The sequence below is a fragment of the Salmo trutta genome, chromosome 29 (genome assembly GCF_901001165.1).
Source record: "Salmo trutta chromosome 29, fSalTru1.1, whole genome shotgun sequence".
Classification (NCBI taxonomy): Eukaryota; Metazoa; Chordata; class Actinopteri; order Salmoniformes; family Salmonidae; genus Salmo; species Salmo trutta.
In genome coordinates this window covers 44,525,269-44,545,439 of record NC_042985.1, presented here as the reverse complement: position 1 = coordinate 44,545,439, position 20,171 = coordinate 44,525,269, and the positions used below count along the sequence as shown (strand labels likewise).

The 20,171-nt window shown below is 40.7% G+C and overlaps 1 protein-coding gene across 2 annotated transcripts in view; it reads right to left on the bottom strand.

The window, feature by feature from the left end:
- Positions 1 to 19,797, bottom strand: part of cntrl (centriolin) — an 89,372-nt gene extending 69,575 nt beyond the window's left edge. For both annotated transcript variants that reach the window (XM_029722322.1, XM_029722323.1), the window contains exons 1-5: positions 19,655 to 19,797; positions 13,588 to 13,853; positions 13,367 to 13,497; positions 5,677 to 5,807; positions 5,372 to 5,513 (exon numbers count right to left, since the gene is read on the bottom strand). In XM_029722322.1, the coding sequence (XP_029578182.1) occupies positions 5,372 to 5,513; positions 5,677 to 5,807; positions 13,367 to 13,497; positions 13,588 to 13,853; positions 19,655 to 19,719 (735 nt within the window). In that variant the 5' untranslated portion in view covers positions 19,720 to 19,797. The remainder of the gene's footprint in view (positions 1 to 5,371; positions 5,514 to 5,676; positions 5,808 to 13,366; positions 13,498 to 13,587; positions 13,854 to 19,654) is intronic.
- Between the last annotated feature and the right edge of the window lie 374 nt (positions 19,798 to 20,171).

Here is a 20,171-nt window from a genome sequence, read left to right as displayed (position 1 = left end):
GCATGTTTGATTGCCTTGCGGAGGGAATAACTACACTGTTTATATTCAGCCATATTACCAGACCTCTTTCCATGGTTAAATGCGGTGGATCGTGGTTTACATTTTTCGCGAATGCCGCCATCCATCCTCGGTTTCTGGTTAGGGTTGATTTCAATAGTCACAGCGGGTACGACATCTCCAATGCACTTATTTATAAACGCACTCACCGAGTCAGCGTATAGATCAATGTCGTTCTGAGAGGCTGACCGGAACATATTCCGGTCCGCGTGATCAAAATAATCTTGGAGCATGGCTTCCGACTGGTCAGACTAGCTTTGAATGGTTCTCATCACTGGTACATCCTGTTTGAGTTTCTGCCTATAAGCCGAGCCGGGATGAGCAAGATGGCGTCGTGGTCGGATTTGCTGAAGGGAGGGCGGTGGAGGGCTTTGTATGCAGCGCGGAAGTTAGAGTAGCAGTGGTCGAGAGTATTAGCCCTACGTGTCGTGCTATCAATATGCTTAGAAACTTTAGGTAACATTGATCTCAAATTTGCTTTGTTAAAATCCCCAGCTACAATAAATGCAGCCTCCGGGTATATAGTTTCCAGTTTCCATAGAGTCCAGTGAAGTTCCTTGAGGGCCGTCTTGGTGTTTGCTTGAGGGGGGGGGGTGTACACAGCTGTTACTATAACTGACGAGAATTCTCTTGGTAGGTAGAATGGCCTGCATTTGATTGTAAGGAATTCTAGGTCGGGTGAGCAGAAGGACTGGAGTTTCTGTGTGTTGTTATGATCACCCCATGAGTTGTTAATCATAAAGCATACACCCCTGCCCTTCCTCTTCCCAGAGAGGTGTTCATCTCTGTCGGCGCGTTGCATGGAGAAGCCCGGTGGCTGGACCGATTCCGACAACATATCCCGAGAGAGCCATGTTTCTGTGAAACAGAGAATGTTACAATCTCTGATGTCTCTCTGGAAGGCAACCCTTGCTCGAATTTCGTCTACCTTGTTGTCAAGAGACTGGACATTGGCGAGTAGTATACTCGGGAGCGGTGAGCGATGTGCCCGTTTACGAAGCCTGACCAGAAGACCGCTCTGTCTGCCCCTTCTGCGTCGTCGTTGTTTTCGGTCAGCTCCTGGGATTAGATCCATTGTCCTGGGTGGTGGTCCGAAGAAAGGATCTGCTTCAGGAAAGTCGTATTCCTGGTTGTAATTTTGGTAAGTTGACGTTGCTCTTACATCAAATAGTTCTTCCCGGCTGTATGTAATAAGACTTAAGATTTCCTGGGGTAACAATGTAAGAAATAATACATAAAAAAACTAAATAGTGCATAGTTTCCTTAGAACGCGAAGCGAGGCGACCATCTCTGTCGGCGCCATCTCAAGAATGTATTGGCTGGTGCAATCAAATTTCCCCTTTGAGGATTAGTAAAGTACTATCTTAAAAAGGTCCAATGCATCTCAATATGAAATTATTACTATGTAACAATTAAGTACCTGACTGCAATTGTCTTCAATTAAAATTGTCAAAAAGAAACAAAAATAGCTTCATAGCAAAGAGCAGTTTCTCAAGAAAGAAATTTGCTAGGACTGTTTGGGAGTGGTCTGAGCGAGGAGGGGAAAACTAGCTGTTATTGGTAGACCTGTTTGGAACTCTTTCTCATTGGTCTATTAACTAATGTACCACCTATTTGGCCTAATTTACCACTTGTTTGGCCTAAAATGTGTCTAATAACACATTTTGGACCAAAACTCCATCCCACAAAAACAAGATGAAATGTCAGGTCTTTACAAACAACTAGGGCTGAGCGATTAACCAAAATGGCGGTTATTTCTCCGTGTCTAAACAACTGACCAACGTCGGTTCAATTATCTGAATTCCATTTCATAGTTTATTTTCTGTGAGGTCAATGTGCACATTGCGCTGCACTTTCTGTACAGATAAATCAGATCATGCCCGGACTGTGCGATGTAGTAGGGAGTTGTAGTAGTTTCCAACAGGCCAATGTTCTACATCACGTTTTCTGCGCTAATCTAAAAACAATGACCATAATCCATTGCACGGCTAAACTTGTCCGGTCTGTGTTTCTTTTATGCCTGCTACATAAGAGAGCGAAGAATGCGAGACGAGGGGATACACAGAGAGCAGTTTCTTCGCGAGGTATCTCTACCTGAAAATACATGATCTAAGTGATAGTTGGTATTCAGCAGTCATAAAAGTATGCTTTATTACTTTGAAGAACTACTAAAATAGTGACTTTGTCAGACAGCATAGGTAGCAGCTCTATAGAGATGAGATGACTTGGGATTAAATAAAAGTCATAAAATAAAACAAATGTAATATACACAACTGAAATATTTTATTAAGTAAAGTAATGTGAATAACTGACGGTTAATAAGTGATAAGCAGTCATGGGCAGTCACTACCATCATCTGACTTTTATTTAAAAAAATATTCTGTGTTGTTACAGCCTTCAACCCACATAATGCAGAGTGAATTTAATGTTAAAAAAATTAATCGAAAGTGAAATCTTGATACTTTTTTTATGATTGAAACCGAACTGACCTCAAAAAGCACTAATCACTCAGCACTTACAAATAAAAAAGGGCATTATCATAATTTTCACAATTCACAGTATTATTCCAACCTCAGTGTGGAAATATACACTGAGTATAACAAACATTAGGAACACCTTCCTAATATTGAGTTGCATCCCCGCAGCCTCCCCCTTTTTTCCCTCAGAACACCCTCAATTCATCAAGGCATGGACTCTACAAAGGTGTCGAAAGCACTCCACAGGGATGCTGATCCAAGTTGACTCCAATGCGTCCCACAGTTGTATCAAGTTGGCTGGATGTCCTTTGGGTGGTGGACCATTCTTGATACATGGGAAACTGTTGAGTATGAAAAACCCAGCATCATTGAAGTTCTTGATACCAACCGGTGCACCTGGCACCTACTACCATACCCAGTTCAAAGGCACTTCAATGATTTGTCTTGCCCATTCACCCACTGAATGACACACAATCCATGGCTCAATCGCCTTAAGGCTTCATTAACCTGTCTCCTCCCCTTCATCTAAAATTATTGAAGTCGATTTAACAAGTGACATCAATAAGGGATAGTAGTTTTCACCTGATCAGTCTTTGCCATGGAAAGAGCAGGTGTTCTTAATGGTTTGTAAACTCAGTGTATGTACAGTTGAAGTCGGAAGTATACATGCACCTTAGCCAAATACATGTACCCTCAGTTTTTCACAATTCCTGACATTTAATCCTAGTAACAATTCCCTGTCTTAGGTCAGTTAGGATCACCACTTTGTTTTAAGAATGTGAAATGTCAGAATAATAGTAGAGAGAATTATTTATTTCAGTTTGTATTTCTTTCATCACATTCCCAGTGGGTCAAAAGTTTACATACACTCAATTAGTATTTGGTAGCATTGCTTTGAAATTGTTTAACTTGGGTCAAACGTTTTGGATAGCCTTCCACAAGATTCCCACAATAAATTGGGTGAATTTTGGCCCATTCTTCCTGACAGAGCTGGTGTAACTGAGTCAGGTGTGTAGGCCTCCTTGCTCGTACACGCTTTTTCAGTTCTGCCCACACATTTTCTATGGGATTGAGGTCGGGGCTTTGTGATGGCCACTTCAATACATTGACTTTGTTGTCCTTAAGCCATTTTGCCACAACTTTGGAAGTATGCTTGAGGTTATTGTCCATTTGGAAGACCCATTTGCAACCAAGCTTTAACTTCCTGACTGATGTCTTGAGATGTTGCTTCAATATATGCACATCATTTTCCTCCCTCATGATGCCATATATTTTGTGAAGTGCACCAGTCCCTCCTGCAGCAAAGCACCCCCACAACATGATGCTGCCACCACTGTGCTTCACGGTTGGGATGGTGCTCTTCAGCTTGCAAGCCTCCCCGTTTCCTCCAAACATAACAATGGTCATTATGGCCAAACAGTTATATTTTTGTTTCATCAGACCAGAGGACATTTCTCCAAAAAGTACAATCTTTGTTCCCATGTGCAGTTGCAATCCGTAGTCTGGCTTTTTTATGGCAGTTTTGGAGCAGTGGCTTCTTCCTTGCTGAGCGGCCTTTTAGGTTATGTCGATATAGGACTTGTTTTACTGTGGATATAGATACTTTTGTACCTGTTTCCTCCAGTATCTTCACAAGGTCCTTTGCTGTTGTTCTGGGATTGATTTGCCTTTTTCGCACCAAAGTACATTCATCTCTAGGAGACAGAATGCGTCTCCTTCCTGAGCGGTATGACGGCTGCGTGGTCCCATGGTGTTTATACTTGCGTACTATTGTTTGTACAGATGAACGTGGCGTTTGGAAATTGCTCGCAAGGATGAACCAGACTTGTGGAGATCTACAATTATTTTTCTGATGTCTTGGCTAATTTCTTTTGATTTTCCCATGATGTCAAGCAAAGAGGCACCGAGTTTGAAGGTAGGCCTTGAAATACATCCACAGGTACACCTCCAATTGACTCAAATGATGTCAATTAGCCTATCAAAAGCTTCTGAAGCCATGACATCATTTTCTGGAATTTTCCAAGCTGTTTAAAGGCACAGTCAACTTAGTGTATGTAAACTTCTGGCCCACTGGAATTGTGATACAGTGAATTATAAGTGAAATAATCAGGTCTGTAAACAATTGTTGGAAAAATTACTTGTGTCATGCACAAAGTAGATGTCCTAACCGACTTGCCAAAACTATAGTTTGTTAACAAGAAATGTATGGTGTGGTTGAAAAACTAGTTTTAATGACTCCAACATAAGTGTATGTAAACTTCTGATTTCAATTGTATGTATGTATGTATGTATGCATGCATGCATGCACGTACGTACGTACGTACGCACAGTGCCTTCAGAAAGTATTCATACCCCTTGACTTATTACACATTTTGTTGTGACAGACAATTTAAAATGGATGAAATATTTTACCCCATATTGACAGTGAAAACATATTTAGAAATATTTGCTATTGAAAAGTAAATACAGAAATATCTAATTTACATAAGTATTCCCACCCCTGAGTCAATACTTTGTAGAAGCACTTTTGGCAGCGATTAGAGCGTTGAGTCGTTCTGGGTAAGTCTCCAAGAGCTTTCCACACCTGGAAAGCTGTTCTGCAAATTGCATTTAGAGTTTTTAAATTGTGTAGAAATGCAGTAAATTATCTTCAAATATTCTTTTTTTATACTCTCACCCCGTCACTTTGCCATTCTTTAAGTTTAGCTGAAATGACAACACTGACCTGAATAAATTATAAATCATAAACTAGCTACAATCGGAAAGATAGAAACAGGCTAAATGAAGTGCATAGGTGGTGCATGATGAAGAAGACAGAGAAAAACAGAGATACTCACAGAAGAGATCTTGTTACGTTGAAGGTTTAAAGTCTGGAGTGATCTCAGTTTCTTAGCCAGCCATAGAGGCACATGTTCAATGTCATTGCTGGAAAGATTTAAAAGCTGAAGACTTGCCATGTGTTCTAGGCCCTCAATTTTACTGCAGAAAGAAACAACGTTTCTTAAAATGTTTTATTACAAAAAACAATATTACAATTAGCAATCGTAATAAATGTTTGATACACGCAGTCTGTTAACCCAATGGCAGAGTACATCAATAAAAGGAATTGATTGAGTGTTGTTTAAGTGTGCTGTGCCCTTACTGGATTATGTTGTTAGAGAGATGTAGTTCCCGCAAGTTGTGCAGCTTTTCGAGCTTCTCAATTTTTTCAATGACATTATGGCTGACGTTGAGGATCTGCAGGTGCTCGCACTTCTCCAAATTCTCAATGAACTGAAACACAGAAGATATGCCACTGTATTACGTCTGTATCTATGTCAGTGTGGGCTCCTCAGAGGAGGAACATTCTACTCAGTAAAAAAATATATATTTTAATATATTCACGTCACCAAATATCTGATTAAAACACAATGTTTTGCAATGGTCTACAATAATCTCAACAGCACCCACTAGGGACGCACCACGTGTAGCCAGAGGACAGCTATCTTCCAACCTTCTCTGGCTACATTGACTTCAATCCAAAATAAACTAGGAGGCTCGTGCTCCTCACCCCCTTCCATAGACCTACATGGGAATTATGACAACTTCCGGAGGACGTCCTCCAACCCGTCAAAGCTTTTGCAGTATGAACTGACATGTCCATAAAAAATCAAAGGATCAGAGAATGAACCTAGTACTACGCATGTGTGATTTAGAAGCTTGGTGAGTTGGTGACATTGTTGGGTTGATTGACATAGTTCAGCATTTTTAGGACATTATTTAATTCAAATTAGTTTCTTCAAATTACAGGAGACAGCGGAGGTAGATTATGTATTGTTTTCTTGGTTTTAGATCTTTATTTTTGGGTCAATGTCGTGCCATTTTCTTCAATTTGCCCTGCAAACTTTAGTAGCAAGTAGCTAGCTACCAGAATGCAGTTTTCTCCGCCAGAATGGCAAGCTAATGCTAACGACAAATAGTACCTTTTTTTTTAATTGAAGAAGCCATTTCATTGCCTACATCAGATTACAGCTTCTGGGAAAAAGCTGTATCAATCATGTAATGGAGGAAGGTCTGGTTAAACTGCGCAACACAACAAGAGGGTAAGAAGAAGAAACAGTGATACTTCATTTTTGGGCATGTAAGAGTTGGCTTTTAGGGGGCATGTTGATCGTCCTGCAACGAACCAAGGGCAGATGAGGGAAAGTTCTGCAAACAATGGCTACAAGGAGCTTGCAGAGGTACTTGCCATTACAATACTTTACTTGCTGAGCATATGGACGTTTCTACTGTCTTCTCTGGGATGTCGAAATCAATTCAGAATGATGATCATTTATCACATCATCCATTAAAGTGTGATTAAAAGAGGTTGACGCAGCACATTTTTTCGCATGGCAAATGGATGAAACCACTGACATCTGTTGCTTGCAGTTGTTAGTTATTGTCAGGTATGTGGATGATCAGGGCTTTAATTCAGGAAAGTTTCATGGGCTACATTTGATCCCACTGGGCACACCACGTCATTTCAATGTGGAAGTTAGGTAATATTTGGTTGAGAGGTTGATCAATGAAATTACAAACTATATTTAACCACTCAAAAAGACAGCAAAAATGTTGTTGAATTTCCAATGTGTTACCACTACGATTTCAACCATCTAAAAGCACAACCAAAAACCATGATTTTTGGTTAAGGGTCCAGTGCAGTCAAAAACTTGAATTTCCTGCTTGTGTTTTATACATATTCCCACACTATGAGATTGGAATAATGCTAGAAATTCTGAAAATTATGATAATGCCCTTTTAGTGTAAGAGCTGTTTGAAAAGACCAGCCTAAAATTTCCACCTGTTTGGTGTGGTGGCGTTTTGGCCTGCCTGGTGACATCAGTAAATGTATTAATAGACCAATAAGAAAGAGAGTTACAAACCTCTTTCAATAACAGCTAGTTTTCATCTCCCCAACTAGACCACCCCCAGTCAGTCTCAGCAAAATTCTTGCTTGAGATTCTCTTTGCTAAGAAGATATTTTTGTTTCTTTTTGGCCATTTTAAATGATAACAATCACAGTAAGGTACTTCAGTGTTACCCAGAAATGATGTGTTATTGCTCCCGATTGGCGCAGCAGTCTAAGGCACTGCATCTCAGTGCTAGATGCGTCACTACAGACCATGGTTTGATTCCAGGCTGTATCACAACCGGCCATGATTGGGAGTGCCATAGGGCGGCGCACAATTGGCCCAGCGTCATCCGGGTTAGGGTTTGGCCCGGGGCAGGCCGTCATTGTAAATAAGAATTTGTTCTTAACCGACATGCCTAGTTAAATAAAATAAAACTGGCTGCATTGGATCTTAAATTAAAGTTGTCACCGAAATGCCTACCAGTGCGCTTTCAACCACTTAAAAACACAGCAAAGTTCAAATAGGAATACAATGTCAGATATTTAGTTTATTTATACAACAGATTCATGTTATCACTGTGCTTCATCTAATAGCAGAACAAAATGACCTGGTTCGCCGTTAAGATCACATTAAAAGTATTGTGTATTCGGAAAGTATTCAGACCCCTTGACTTTTTCCACATTTTGTTATGTTACAGCCTTATTCTAAAATGTATTAATTACATGTTTTTCCTCATCAATCTACCCCATAATGACAAAGTGAAAACAGGTTTTAGACATTTTTCCAAATAGCTTATTTACATAAGCATTCAGACCCTTTGCTGTGAGACTCGAAATTGAGCTCAGGTGCATCCCGTTTCCATTGATCATCCTTGAGATGTGTCTACATGTAACAGCTGTCGGGAGAGAGAGTAGACCAAGGTGCAGCGGAGTTAGTGTTCATCATTGAATTTAATAACAGAAAGAACACTACACAAAACAAAACAAGAAAACCGACAGCCAAACAGTCTTGTCAGGTGCAAAACACTAAACAGAAACAATTACCCACAAAACCCCAACGGATAAACAGGCACTTATGTGTTACTCCCAATCAGCAACAACACTCTACAGCTGTGCCTGATTGGAAGCCACACGGCCAAAATCAATGAAACAAACCAACATAGAAAAATGCACATAGAACGCCCACCCAATGTAACACCCTGGCCTAACCAAAATAAAGAACAAAAACCCCTCTCTATGGCCAGGGCGTTACACTACAACTTGACTGGAGTCCACCTGTGGTGAATTAAATTGATTGGACATGATTTGGAAAGGCACACACCTGTCTATATAAAGGTCCCACAGTTGACAGTGCATGTCAGAGGATTGAGCTCAGAGACAGGATTGCGTTGAGGCACAGATCTGGGGAAAGGTACCAAAAAATGTCTGCAGCATTGAAGGTCCCCAAGAACATAGTGGCCTCCATTATTCTTAAATGGAAGAAGTTTGGAACCACCAAGAGTCTTCCTAGTGCTGGCCGCCCGGCCAAACTGAGCAATCGGGAGAGAAGGGCCTTGGTCAGGGAGGTGACCAAGAACCCGATGGTCACTCTGAAAGAGGTCCAGAGTTCCTCTGTGGAGATGGGAGGACCTTTTAGAACGCCAACCATCTCTGCAGCACTCCACCAATCAGGCCTTTATGGTAGTGGCCAGGCGGAAGCCACTCCTCAGTAAAAGGCACATGATAGCCCACTTGGAGTTTGCCAAAAGGCACCTCAGACCATGAGAAGCAAGATTATCTAGTCTGATGAAAACAAGATTTAACTCTTTGGCCTGAATGCCAAGCATCACGTCTGGAGGAAACCTGGCAGGACAACAACCCTAAGCACACAACCAAGACAACGCAGGAGTGGCTTTGGGACAAGTCTTTGAATGTCCTTGAGTGGCACAGCCAGAGCCCGGACTTGAACCCGATCGAACATCTATGCAGACCTGAAAATAGTTGTGCAGCGACGTTCCCCATCCAACCTGACAGAGCTTGAGCGGATCTGCAGAGAAGAATGTGAAACTTCCCAAATACAGGTGTGCCAAACTTGTAGCATCATACCCAAGAAGACTCAAGGCTGTAATCGCTGCCAAAGGTGCGTCAACAAAGTACAGTAAAGGGTCTGAATACTTATGTAAATGTGATCAGTTTTATCCTTTTTTTTTATAACTTTGCAAAAATTTCAAAAAAAATGTTTTGCTTGTCATTATGGGGTATTGTGTGAGGATTGAGGGAAAAAACTATTTAACCAATTTTAGAATATGGCTGTAACGTAACAAAATTTGGAAAGTCAAGGGGTCTGAATACTTTCCGAATGCACTGTACATGGTGCAAGTGACCAATACTGTTCAAGATTCTGTGCAGATTATTACAGCAATTGTGAAGATCAACACAGACCTGCAACAACCTACAGTATGCATGCAATCTTGAACATGCATGCTTTATATGATTAGAGAAGAAAAAAATGTATAGTTACAGTAACCTCAATGTGGCCATGGATGTTATTCATTTTAAGATTGAATGTTACATTTGTTTTTAAGATTACTTTTGTAATACAGTAAATAGCCTAAAGTTATATTGAATTGTGTTTGGTTGACAACGCAACCAAATATCAACATTTAAAGGGGATTCATCTTCTGCCACTGACTTAGTCTGGTTTTAATTCCAGTTTTTCTACAAATTAATAATTGCTGTGTTGGATTCACATCGCCATCTCAAACAAAAATCTAAGTTAAAGAATAGGATTAAATCCATCAAATTTAAATATAGTTTGATTTAGTCCTATTCTTTAACTTTGATTTTTTTAGGTTTAACTTTGATTTTTTGGAGACATGCAGAGAAGGTACTGTCCAAGCAGAAGATACATCTCCTTCAAATGTTGATACTGTATTTGGTTGCGTTGACAACCAAGCACATTTCAATATCACCACATATCATACAATTTAAAATCAACCAGAGCTTGAAACCCTAGACCCATTGTATTGTCTATTTTTTTAGTTGAATTTTGTGTTGAATTGAAACAATAGCTGTTGATGACTTTGCAAATGCTATATAGGCTTAAATAGCATTATTGATGATACATGAATGATAAAGTATGGTCACATTTAATTTGCTCTGTAAACCTACCCTTTGGAATGACTGATAGCAACAGTGAATCTATTTAGTTTTTAGTGGAGATCTCTTAATCATTCTCACGATAGCACATTGGTAATAGTCAGTGACAATAGCAATGCAGGGCTTGGTTAAAACCCTGGATGGGAGACCAAAGTGTAGCTGAAGATCAATTCTCCAGTAGGTGCTGTGCCCAGCCTATTGTTTGTTTTTTCTAATAGTGGATATAACATTGAAGATCTGACATCATTTTAAAAAGGTACAAATTCAACATATTTTACACAAGGTTTGTCTATGTTGAAATTTGGTTACCACTAACATGTTTCCATCCATTTCCATCCGTTTTATGCAAGTAAAGTCATAACAAACAAAAAAATAATTATCACGACAGCTGTGATGGAAACAGGAAGTTTCGGTATAATTTTATATATGCCAACAGATCATTTATTCATTCACGATGGGGGGATCTTTCTGTGTCGGTAAAATTAATTATGCAAGAAATGGCGGTGGAAACACCTTTATGAGAATTACATTTTAGTAATTTAGCAGACGCTCTTATCAAGAGTGACTTACAGGAGCAATTAGGGTTAAGTGCATTGCTGAAGCGCATATCGACAGACTTTTCACCTAGTCATTTCGGGGATTCGAACCAACAAGCTTTTGGTTACTGGGCTAAAGCTCTTAACCGCTAAGCTGTGCGCAAATATTGATATAAAAACCATCATATCGAAAGTAAACTTGGAGTCACGTGATGATCTGGTGTGTGGTCCTTCCACTACGAATCATGAAACCATGCAGTTTATTAGGCTACAGATTAAATAATTTATGATGAACTTCACAGGGTGGTGAAAGTAATAATAATAATCTCATTATGTAGACAGCCTTGCCACACTATCTTCTGGCTAGAGCGCACGTGCCAACCAGAGTAGGCACATTTGCTATTTAACGCAACCGTTATTGTGACAAAACTATCGGTAGAGTTGAAAATACAATGGAAACACATTGAACTTTAGATTATAATTCAGTACATGAAAACTTAAACGAAAAAGTACATTTTGTGTGCACTATGAGAAAATGCGCATATTTTCTTTATGCAGATTTTTGAATATTCGCATTATAATCTGTCGCCAATTGGTGACAAAAGTTTGCCGACGACAACGGTCGGTGGCTTGATCACCGACAATGATGAGACAGCCTATAGGGAGGTCATAGACCTGGCAGTGTGGTGCCAGGACAACAACCTCTCCCTCAATGTGGTCAAGACAAAGGAGATGGTCGTAGACTACAGGAAAAGGAGAGCCGAGCATGCCGCCATTCTCGTCGATGGAGCTGTGGTGGACCAGGTCGAGAGCTTAAAATTCCTTGGTGTCCACATCACCAACAAACTATCATGGTCCAAACACACCAAGACAGTCGTGAAGAGGGCACAACAACGCCTATTCCCACTCAGGAGCCTGAAAAGATTTGGCATGGGTCCTTAGATCTTCAAAAAGTTATACAGCTGCACCATCGAGAGCATCACTGCCTGGTATGGCAAATGCTCTGCATCAGACCGCAAGGCGCTACAGAGGGTAGTGCGTACGGCCCGGTACATCACTGGGGCCAAGCTTCCAGCCATCCAGGACCTCTATACCAGGCTGTGTCAGGGGAAGGCCCTGAACAGCTAATCAGATGGCTGTCCGGACTATTTCCATTGACCCCCCCCCCCCCCCCCCCTTTTTTTTTACGCTGCTGCTACTTGCAGTTTATTATCTATGCATAGTCACTTTATCCCTACCTACATGTACATATTACCTCGACTGACATGTACCCCAATATATTGACTCGGTACCGGTACCCCCATATATATAGCCTTGTTATTGTTATTTTATAACTTTTTTAACTTTAGTTTATTTAGTAAATATTTTCTTAACTCTTATTTTTCTTAACTGCATTGTTGGTTAAGGGCTTGTAAGTAAGCATTTCACAATAAGGTTGTTGTATTCAGGGGTATCGGATGATATCCTGCCGACTTTGCTGAAACCATATGGTTGTTTTTTTCTGTCTACTTGGCTTTGTTTAGTAGATCTACTTAGTCTGTCCGTATAATTATTCCATTGCTGACGACGTTATGTCACGATCCAAGCCCATGTTTGCTTGCTATTATTTTTCTCGCCCAGGTATGTTTATCAAGCGGAAGATCATTTGAAAATAAAATGACAAATGTCGATTGTTTAAATGTTCACTTGAATAGGACTAAGTAAGTAAATCATGTGCATTTTCATCTATCGGGGTCGTTTACCTTTGAACAATGTGTGTTAAGGAACATAACAATGCGCTGTGAGATGCGCTCTAAGTGATAGTATAGTAATGCACACATGAGGAATAGGCTTTACTGGCATTTAAAACGCACTTCTGGGTTTTCTGATCACGAGTAAATCCAATTACGAGTATCAAGTGTGATAAAACAGATACAATTATGACGAGATCGGCACACCGATACTCTGAACACCTCGACCCCTGTCCTGCACTGAAGTCTTACCTCAGTTAATCACTCAATGCTCAATGATCACAATCCCTTCCAAACTCTAAAGTAGCCCTCTCATTCCCTTCCCCATTATATTTTAATATAAATGTCTTTATTAAAAGGTTTTGGGTGAAAATAATTTCTCTTTGATGATTTTGAAAACAAGCTTTGTTGTCTCTGTGCGCCTTTACCGTGGGTCTCCCATCCTCCTAAATGTTTCTAGTCACCAGCCTCCACTGATCTACGTGGTGCTGCTTTGGTGATTGTTAAATCCGACTGATAGAAAGGGATATTTCAGTTTCATCACATAATTCTTACCTTGAATTTCTTGTCTCCACTCTTTGTTACGGCCAGGTTTAGGGACCGTACAAAGGCTAAATTGTCCTGCTTGGTCAGCCTCGAGATCAGGTCCTCTGTGATATATCTGATTCCCTGGATACTCTCTTCATCTAACCCGAAATGACCAAAAAGAGTGTTTCATCCAAACAGGTCAAAGGTGAAAGCAACACATTAAAGGAATTGTTGTAGTTAACTAGTACCTGAATGTTTTGACCAGACTCGTCCTTCTCTACCTTCAATGGCCACAGTCTCTGCAAGTAGCCAATCTTCATTCGCATCAGTAATGTCTAACTGGTGATTACTGTCCATCTTGGAGTGGGTTGTCCGGTGGAGAGGTAAACGGGTGGGATATGGAGTAAGGCTGTAAGGGTCCAACAGTGGTGAGCCCAGACTCTGTATCCTTAAGCTTACTTTGGCTCCTCTCCTGGGTGAGGTCCTCTGGGTAACCCCCTTTTTCATTGTGAAACTGTGAAGTGGGGGATTTGATCAATTTATGAAGCTAACATTTGGTAGCTGCTAGTAAAATTAATTAGCTAGCTATTTTATCTAGCTAAGTTACCTAGTGACTGTTGAATGAAGCAAGTCTTAAGATCTACCATAGATAGCTGAGTCATATCTGGGCTTTCCAGCAAACAAAAAACAATTAATCTGGCTAGTAGAAGCCAAGATATAAATAACTTTGTCATTAGTTAGCTAGCTTGCGACTTAGTTAGCTAGCTGATTAACGTAACATACCCTAACTTTACAAATGACTTTTATTCACAGTATCAGTGCGTTAACACAAGTCAAACCAACTAAACATAGCAACAAACATTAACAATATCAAGCACTTCGGACAATAACGTTAGCTAGTAAGGCTCTATCAAAAAGATGATTTTGAGATAAATTGGCTTTAAAGTTCCAAACCCTCATTGATTTGAATGGTGTCAGCAATTTTTATCTAACGTTAGCTAGCTAATTTTCCCCCAACATCGGCCACCCTGTCACGTCCTGACCAGTATAGGGGTTATTTGTGATTGTAGTTTGGTCAGGACGTGGCAGAGGGTATTTGTTTTATGTGGTTCGGGGTGGTGGATTGTTTAGAAGGGTGTTTGATTTATTATTTTCCGGGTTTTGGGTTATGTTCTATGTTCTTTCTAGTTTAGTATTTTCTATGTTAGGTAATTGGGTGTTGGACTCTCAATTGAAGGCAGGTGTTTGTAGTTGCCTTTGATTGAGAGTCCTATATACAGGGATGTGTTTTGTTTGTTAATGGTGGGTAGTTGTTTTTGCATTGCGTTGGTGTAGCCTGCAAAACTGTTTCCTGTCGTCGTTTCGTTGTTTATTGTTTTTTGGTGTTCACATTCAATAAATATAATGATGAGCACGCAACCCGCTGCGCCTTGGTCCTCTCTTCACGAAGACAGCCGTTACACACCCCCTAACTTCGGACACTTTCTAGCGGTTGGAGGACTAAATCACATCGAGCTCAACATTTAAATGGACTGGAAAATAACGGTAAGTTTTGCGACTAAAGACACCCTTCTAGCTAGCTGACCACTGATTTTTATTGCAATTTATGTAAGTTAAGTTCGGTTGAGGGCTTTCAAAAAAGTAACATGTATACACATTTGAATACATGTATACTTGCACGTTGTAACGTACGCTAACCCCATCCCGTACAAATGTGCGCAACCGCGACATTCAAACGAGGCTGCAAAGAAAACTAATGGGACTGTAGCGACTGTGTTGGCATGAAAATCTGGGGTGTGCACTTTTTTTATTATTTTTTTTTATTTTTTTATTTTTCACCTTTATTTAACCAGGTAGGCAAGTTGAGAACAAGTTCTCATTTACAATTGCGACCTGGCCAAGATAAAGCAAAGCAGTTCGACAACATACAACAACACAGAGTTACACATGGAGTAAAACAAACATACAGTCAATAATGCAGTAGAAAAATAAGTCTATATACAAAGTGGGCAAATGAGGTGAGATAAGGGCGGTAAAGACAAAAAGGCCATGGTGGCAAAGTAAATACAATATAGCAAGTAAAACACTGGAATGGTGGATTTGTAGTAGAAGAAAGTGCAAAGTAGAAATAGAAATACTTTCTATTCAAGCATTGATTGACATGGTAATAGTCTATAGTATTGGAGAAAATTGGAAAAAACTGACCCCTCCGATGCTGTACGTTACATCGTGACGTGTCATGGCGTGACGTACAGCACGCATAAAGCAACTAATTCTGTCTTACAGCCTCTCTCCACCAAGTGTAGCACTTCTCTCACCGTTTAAAAACAAGAAATGGACAGGGTAAGGGGGGACACCTAGTCATTTTTTGCGTCATCACTGCAAGTTATCATGACTCTCAAAAGCCTCTGTTTACTTCTGAAGATCACTTTAGCACCTCCCTAAAAACCCAATTCAAATTTAACACAGACCTTCAAATATGTATGTAATGACACATTATATAAACTCTTTATAGTGTTTAATTTACACGACATCTCTCTTCACTATCACACAATAGGTTTCGCTTCCCCCCATTTTTAAAAAGACCCGACGGAGCTCATTGCCTTCTTGAATCATGCAGAGATGGGCATCAAGAAGGCCTCGTCATTGATTTTGTTGGAAAGGGGAGAAATTGTGCTTTACAATGGCATTGATATTACAGTTGATCTGGAAGTATTACGTTTTTTTGGCGCTAAAATAAGGTCAATTGTACGGACCAGCGCGATGTACAAAAGTTAGTTATTTTACGATATAACATAAACTTCAACTGCGCGACAGACCAAACAACATTTAATATCCAACTTTTTACCTCAAATATAGTTAACAGATTTGCTAATGTTGATAGCTTGGTTGCTAAATGTTGATAGAACTACTAAGTAACGGCTTCCCTGTGGCTCAGTTGGTAGAGCATGGTGTTTGCAACGCCAGCTTGGTGTGTGCCACACCAGGGTTGTGGGTTCGATTCCCACGGGGGGCCAATACAAAAAAAAAAGAAAAATGCATGAAATGTATGCATTCACTACTGTAAATTGCTCTGGATAAGAGCATCTGCTGAATGACTAAAAATGTAAATGTAAAAAAATGTAAAGTAAGCAAAAAGGAAATCAATTGTAAGTGTTAGATAATACATATCATGAAAACAACTGAATGTTGGCAAGCTTTTACCTTATCAAAATTGGAGTCCTCTGACGGGGGCGTTTTTCACAATCTGCTAAAATTCCATTTGAAACATGAACTTTTTGACACCTATCACTGTAGGCTATGTTTAATCTTACAACAGCTACAGTACATAGAGGCAGTATTTAGTAAAATGTTACAATGTATGCATCAATATTAAACTAATTGGGACCCAAATTTTCATTACAGATATCAAACAAAAAATGTGGGTACACTTTCAGTTATTGTGATAACATTCATCATCACCTTTCAATGCCTTAGCTCTGAAATGTGCAGGTATTTGGTGTTCTATGTGTTTATGTAGGTAGAATGCTGGACTGACTGTTCTCAATGTGTGTGATGTAAATGTGGATGTGTATGGTGATGCCAAAACAAACATTTTCATCCTGGATGGACAATTTTATATTCTATTCTAGGTTTCGGCACCCAGGGGAAACAATCCCACCGCTGGGGAAAATGTGGTGGGAAATGTTCAGGAAGAGGCACAAGAACCTGAGCATGAGGCCGGACAACCTAGATAGGGGGAGAGCTGAGTGTGCCACACGTCTGACGAAAGACACCTTCTTTACTTCTTATGAGAAGCACTTGGAAGAGAGAGTGGACCGAGGGAGAAACCTAGAACAAATCTATAACTGCGATGAGTCTGGATTTCGTAGCGACCAGAGCAGGCACAAAGTGCTGGCTCCCCGGGGCACAAAACACGTGTACCAGCAGGCTCCGGGGACCAAGGAGCACATCACCACAGTGCTGGCCTGCTTCAACACAGCTGGGGAGGATTTCCCCCCGTTTATCATCTACCCAAAATGTTTCCTCGGTTGACACTACACACTGGGAGCCCCCCCCAAGCCTTGTATGGACGGTCAAACAATGGCTACATTGACAGGGACCTGTTCAGGAAGTGGTTTCAGCACTTCATTCAGCATGCAGTGAAGGAGCGCCTACTCTTCAATGGGCGGCAGGTATCCTAGAAGAGCACCCCCTAATAGAGGGGGGGGGCTGATAGTGAAGGACCTGGGGCACATCCTTACTGTCCTGAAGTATCGGCTAGACCAATACAGAAGACTCCCTGTGGTCGCCACATGCCTCACCGGGGAAGAATACACGTGCCAGTGGCAGGAGAGGGCAGCCTTCAGAACACAGAGGGCACAGGAGAGGGCTGCCATGGATGAGACCATTGACGCCATCGCCTCCGCTGGACCTCCTGCTGGAACCACTCCTGACAGCTGCATCACCACCGCCAGTGCCTCCCAGTGTGCAACACCTGTAGGAGCCGCCGGAGCCCCCAGCTACAGAAGAAGGCCACGTGCCTACTCTCCCGGCCACACCATCATCGGCCCCACAACCCCACCATTACAAACACCAGCTCCTCCAAGCCATCGTCGGCGGTTTCGTCCACCACCACCACCACACCACCCCCCCTGTCTGTCAACACCAAACCGGCCTCCTCTGGACCAACTGCCTCCTCCGTCTCCCCTGGTCACACCACCACAGCAGCCTCGTCTGGTGTCCCTGCCCCTTGCAATTTGAATACAGCCACCTCCACAGGTAAACACGTTAAATTACAAAACAATTACTTGTGTGTTTTATAAAACTGCAATGTTTAAACTTTTGTTTCTTTCTTTACATATTTACAGTCCATAGCACCAGCCCACAAGGCATGTCCACCCCCTCCAAAACTTCTGCAGCTTCCTCCAGAGGTATTGATGTAAAAAAGTTGAAAATGGTTTTCATGAAACATGGTCTGTCTAACACAACTTTTTCTCTTAACTGCAGCACAGAAAAGAAAGAGAAAAGCTCCACTGGCCACCTCTGTCACGCCACCCATGGCAAAACTCTCAGGTACTTCATAATCTCTGTTTTTCTCTTTTTTTTCATTTGTATCATTTACTATTGTTGCTGTAGTACTTCTACATTTTGCAAAACCATGTTAATCAATTTGATGGGTTTTTTTTTTTTTTTTTTTTTTCCAAATAAAAGAAGACACCACCCTGCTGTGCTCACTGCAGGGAGCGTGATCCACCTGCAAACTCCCCGCAAGAGTGTAGGTCCGAGGTGCTATGGGTGTGCTGTGACTTCTGCCAGCACTGGTTCCACTGCAGGTGTGTAGAGAGATCTATAGTTGGCGGTGGAGCTGGATTTTTGTGACAATATAGGGGTGGAGGTTGAGATTTAATTGTTTGTTTTGTTTGTTTTCATATGAAATTATTTATTTATTTAAAAAAAAAATACATGTCTAAAATATAATATATATTTATTCAACCCATCTTGTGCCTTCCTTTACTTTCCAAGTGCATCTTTGCAACAAACTCCAACAGCGTTTAAATTGTTTATGTCAATGCACATGACTGAAATTAAAGTTGTATTTATTTAGACACATTTATATTTTAGTATTAAACTGTTATCTACTTTCTCAAAACATAAGATTAATCTGTAAAACAAATTATGACACATTATTTGGTTACAACCATTTTTTTAAGAGTCCACATGAGGGCGAAACGGGCTACGCAATGAAAAGTTGACATGCAAGTATTAACAATTTTTTTTTACCAGAAGGCTAGCCAACTATCTAGTAAACACTTCGGATACGGGGTTGGTTTCTCATTTTTTTAACAAAATTAAACAGATATCTTGTAATTGAACAAAATAGTAAGGTGGCCGATAACTGGGGACCGTATGCGGATAATACGGGACGTATTGTTTTGCTAAGCCGTTTATCAAAAAGCTGATAACGTTAGTACTTCCACTGAATTGTCAAACATGCTAATTGCTGACCCGTTAGCTAACATTTTTATGACACCAATAATCACAAAACATTAATGGCTTGATCACAAGATAACACTGTTGAAGGTAATATATTTCTTAAACGCTGTTGAATATGCCGATATTACTGGGTTCCACGCTAACGTTAGTAATTCTTTGGAACTTAACATGAATTGGGGTAACGTTATTTAGTAGCTAGTTAATGTTCCTAGCTATAACGGTACTGTAGCTATATAACGTTAGGTAGAGAACATTGAACAGAACAAGGTTATGTCAATAACTAAATGTTGGCAAAAATGCAGACACAACCTTGGCTATAGTCCCTAGCTATCAACTCACATTTTTGTGACTGTTTGTGATCCTCGGTCCTGTGTGTGGGAATTTAACGGCCAACAAGCTAACATTACCGTAGCTAGCTAACCAACTGTCTCCATAGTAACCAAAGCAATACAAAGCGCTTTACAACTTGACCAAATACTACTACTTCTTCGATGAGGTTTAACGGCGGTTGGCATCTAATAAATATTCCATTACCGCCACCTACTAGACTGGAGTACAACTTCCTTATACTTTACCGCCACCTACTAGACTGGAGTACAACTTCCTTATACTTTGCTTGAAAACAAATACCCTACCATCTAACCATTCACTCACAAAAAAAATACAAAATAACACCACCCTACTCCACTATTTAAATATATTGTAACGACCCGGTATTGTGTTCTGTGTTCGTGGGTGTGTTATGGTTCTCATGGCTACTAGCAGGGGTTGAATGTGTCAGGACAGAGGGAAGGGGTGGGGGGTATGATGGGTAATCCCGCGGGATTTGGAAATGCATAAATAGGGATTACTGTCT